The sequence below is a fragment of the Eimeria mitis genome, genomic scaffold (assembly GCF_000499745.2).
Source record: "Eimeria mitis Houghton genomic scaffold, Emh_scaff1293, whole genome shotgun sequence".
In the NCBI taxonomy this organism is placed as follows: domain Eukaryota; phylum Apicomplexa; class Conoidasida; order Eucoccidiorida; family Eimeriidae; genus Eimeria; species Eimeria mitis.
The window spans coordinates 4,540-5,489 of NW_013568629.1; the positions used below are offsets into that span (position 1 = coordinate 4,540).

At 24.3% G+C, this 950-nt stretch overlaps 1 protein-coding gene across 1 annotated transcript in view; it reads right to left on the bottom strand.

Annotated features, from left to right (window-relative positions):
- Window positions 1-950, bottom strand: part of EMH_0033930 (chromodomain helicase DNA binding protein, putative) — a gene marked incomplete at both ends in the record, with an annotated part of 5,225 nt that overhangs the window by 1,083 nt on the left and 3,192 nt on the right. The window contains one exon of the mRNA XM_013494804.1: window positions 374-534. Coding sequence (XP_013350258.1) covers window positions 374-534 — 161 coding nt within the window. The remainder of the gene's footprint in view (window positions 1-373; window positions 535-950) is intronic.

Sequence of the window (950 nt, forward strand, 5' to 3'; positions counted from 1 at the left end):
TGCAGAGGAAGGACAACACTGCTCACGCAGAAACTGTCTATGCCTCTTTTGTTTAAATCCCAAACAAATATATATAAATATATTTATTTATTTATTTATTTATTTATTTGTTTTTTATTTTTTTATTTATTTATTTATATCAATTCATTTATTAAAGACAAGAGAAAAATAAAAAAGACAAAGACAAAGAGGAGAATGTATCGAGCACCACTTTAGTTTAGCTCTCTCAATAAAAAAAATAAAAAAAAAAAAACAGAAAAAAACGAAAACAAAGCCAAACAAAAAGCATCAAAGACAGCAAAGACAAGAGAAAAATAAAAAAGACAAAGACAAAGACAAAGACAAAAAGACAAAGACAAAGACAAGGAGGTACCTGAACGACGAGTGTATCGAGAACCATCTTAGCTTTAGCTCTTTCTAGGATAGTTTGTTCGATAGAATCCTTAGTAACCAAACGATATATTTGTACTGTCTTTTTTTGGCCTATGCGGTGAGCTCTTGCTTCGGCTTGTAGGTCGTTCTGCGGGTTCCAGTCTGTATAAATAAACAAACAAATATAATTAAATAAATATAATAAATATAATTAAATAAATAAACACAAATATTATTAAATAAATATACTTTTTTTTATTTGTAAATACGCGAAAACAGAAAAAAAAACGGAGACAAACTACCCTCTACATGTCAATCTATACAAACACCAATCTTGTCGGGTTCATATCTCTATAAATAAATAAAATTAAATAAATATAATCAAATAAATATAATTAAATAAATATAATTAAATAAATAAATATAAATAAATACAAATAAATAAATACAATTGAAAAAACGAAAAAAAAAGAAGAATTTACCTGAGTCAAAGATGATAACAGTATCAGCCAAAGCAAAAAAAAAAAAAAAAAAAAAAAAAAAAAAAAAAAAAAAAAAAAAAAAAAAAAAAAAAAAAA